Below are 684 nucleotides of genomic sequence, written 5' to 3' on the forward strand. Positions count from 1 at the left end.
AAGTGCCTAAAGATGTTTCATATCGCAAACAGAAGTCGACCCTAGTGCCCTCTTCTCCAAATGGGGGTACTAGTGTGAGTTTGAAGGAGAAACAATCTTTCCCACCATTGTTTGACCCAGGTACGTACTCTGCCAACAGATCAAAATGACTTTTCCATGAATCTAAAGAGGTACGTACATAGACCATCTTATCAAAACAAATATTCAGTACGCGAATGATTCCTCTTAGAGTTGTGGTCCCAGAAAGCAACTCCAAACTCTCTAGTTCTATCTTCTGCTTGTGAACCTGCAAGGCAAACTCCTCAGCGGTCTGTGGAAGAGTGAAGAGAGGAACCATGTAATACTCCTTATCTTCATTTAAGTCACTCTCCAGAGAGCCTGATGGGTCAGTTACTCCCCAAGTATCAAACTGTTTCACTGAGACGAGACTCAGACCGAAGGCATCAGCAAAGGACACTCTTCTGCTGCTAGAAGGGGGAAGCAAGGAGTCATCGGAGGACGCTGAACTCCGTCGTCTTGGTATGGGTGAAGATTTGGGCTTGATTCCTTCCAGATCCAGTGACTCCTCGTCCTCATCCCAGGGGCAGGATCCCGGCAAGCTCAGTTTGTTGGAGCTGGCCCCAGTGGGACTGCACAGTTCTCCCACAGACTCCATCAGGCAGTGTGGCACAGAGTGAGAGGAAC

At 48.2% G+C, this 684-nt stretch overlaps 1 protein-coding gene across 1 annotated transcript; it reads right to left on the bottom strand.

Annotated features, from left to right (window-relative positions):
- Positions 1-6: 6 nt before the first annotated feature.
- LOC107682344 (protein phosphatase 1 regulatory subunit 3A-like) lies at positions 7-660 on the bottom strand (the record flags this gene model as incomplete). The annotated part of the gene is made up of 1 exon (XM_016478614.1): positions 7-660. A coding segment is annotated over exon 1 (649 nt), but the record flags the coding sequence as incomplete, so codon positions are not given.
- Positions 661-684: the final 24 nt, after the last annotated feature.

Source organism: Sinocyclocheilus anshuiensis, unplaced genomic scaffold (assembly GCF_001515605.1).
Source record: "Sinocyclocheilus anshuiensis isolate Anshui unplaced genomic scaffold, SAMN03320099.WGS_v1.1 C32088777, whole genome shotgun sequence".
Taxonomy (NCBI): Eukaryota; Metazoa; Chordata; class Actinopteri; order Cypriniformes; family Cyprinidae; genus Sinocyclocheilus; species Sinocyclocheilus anshuiensis.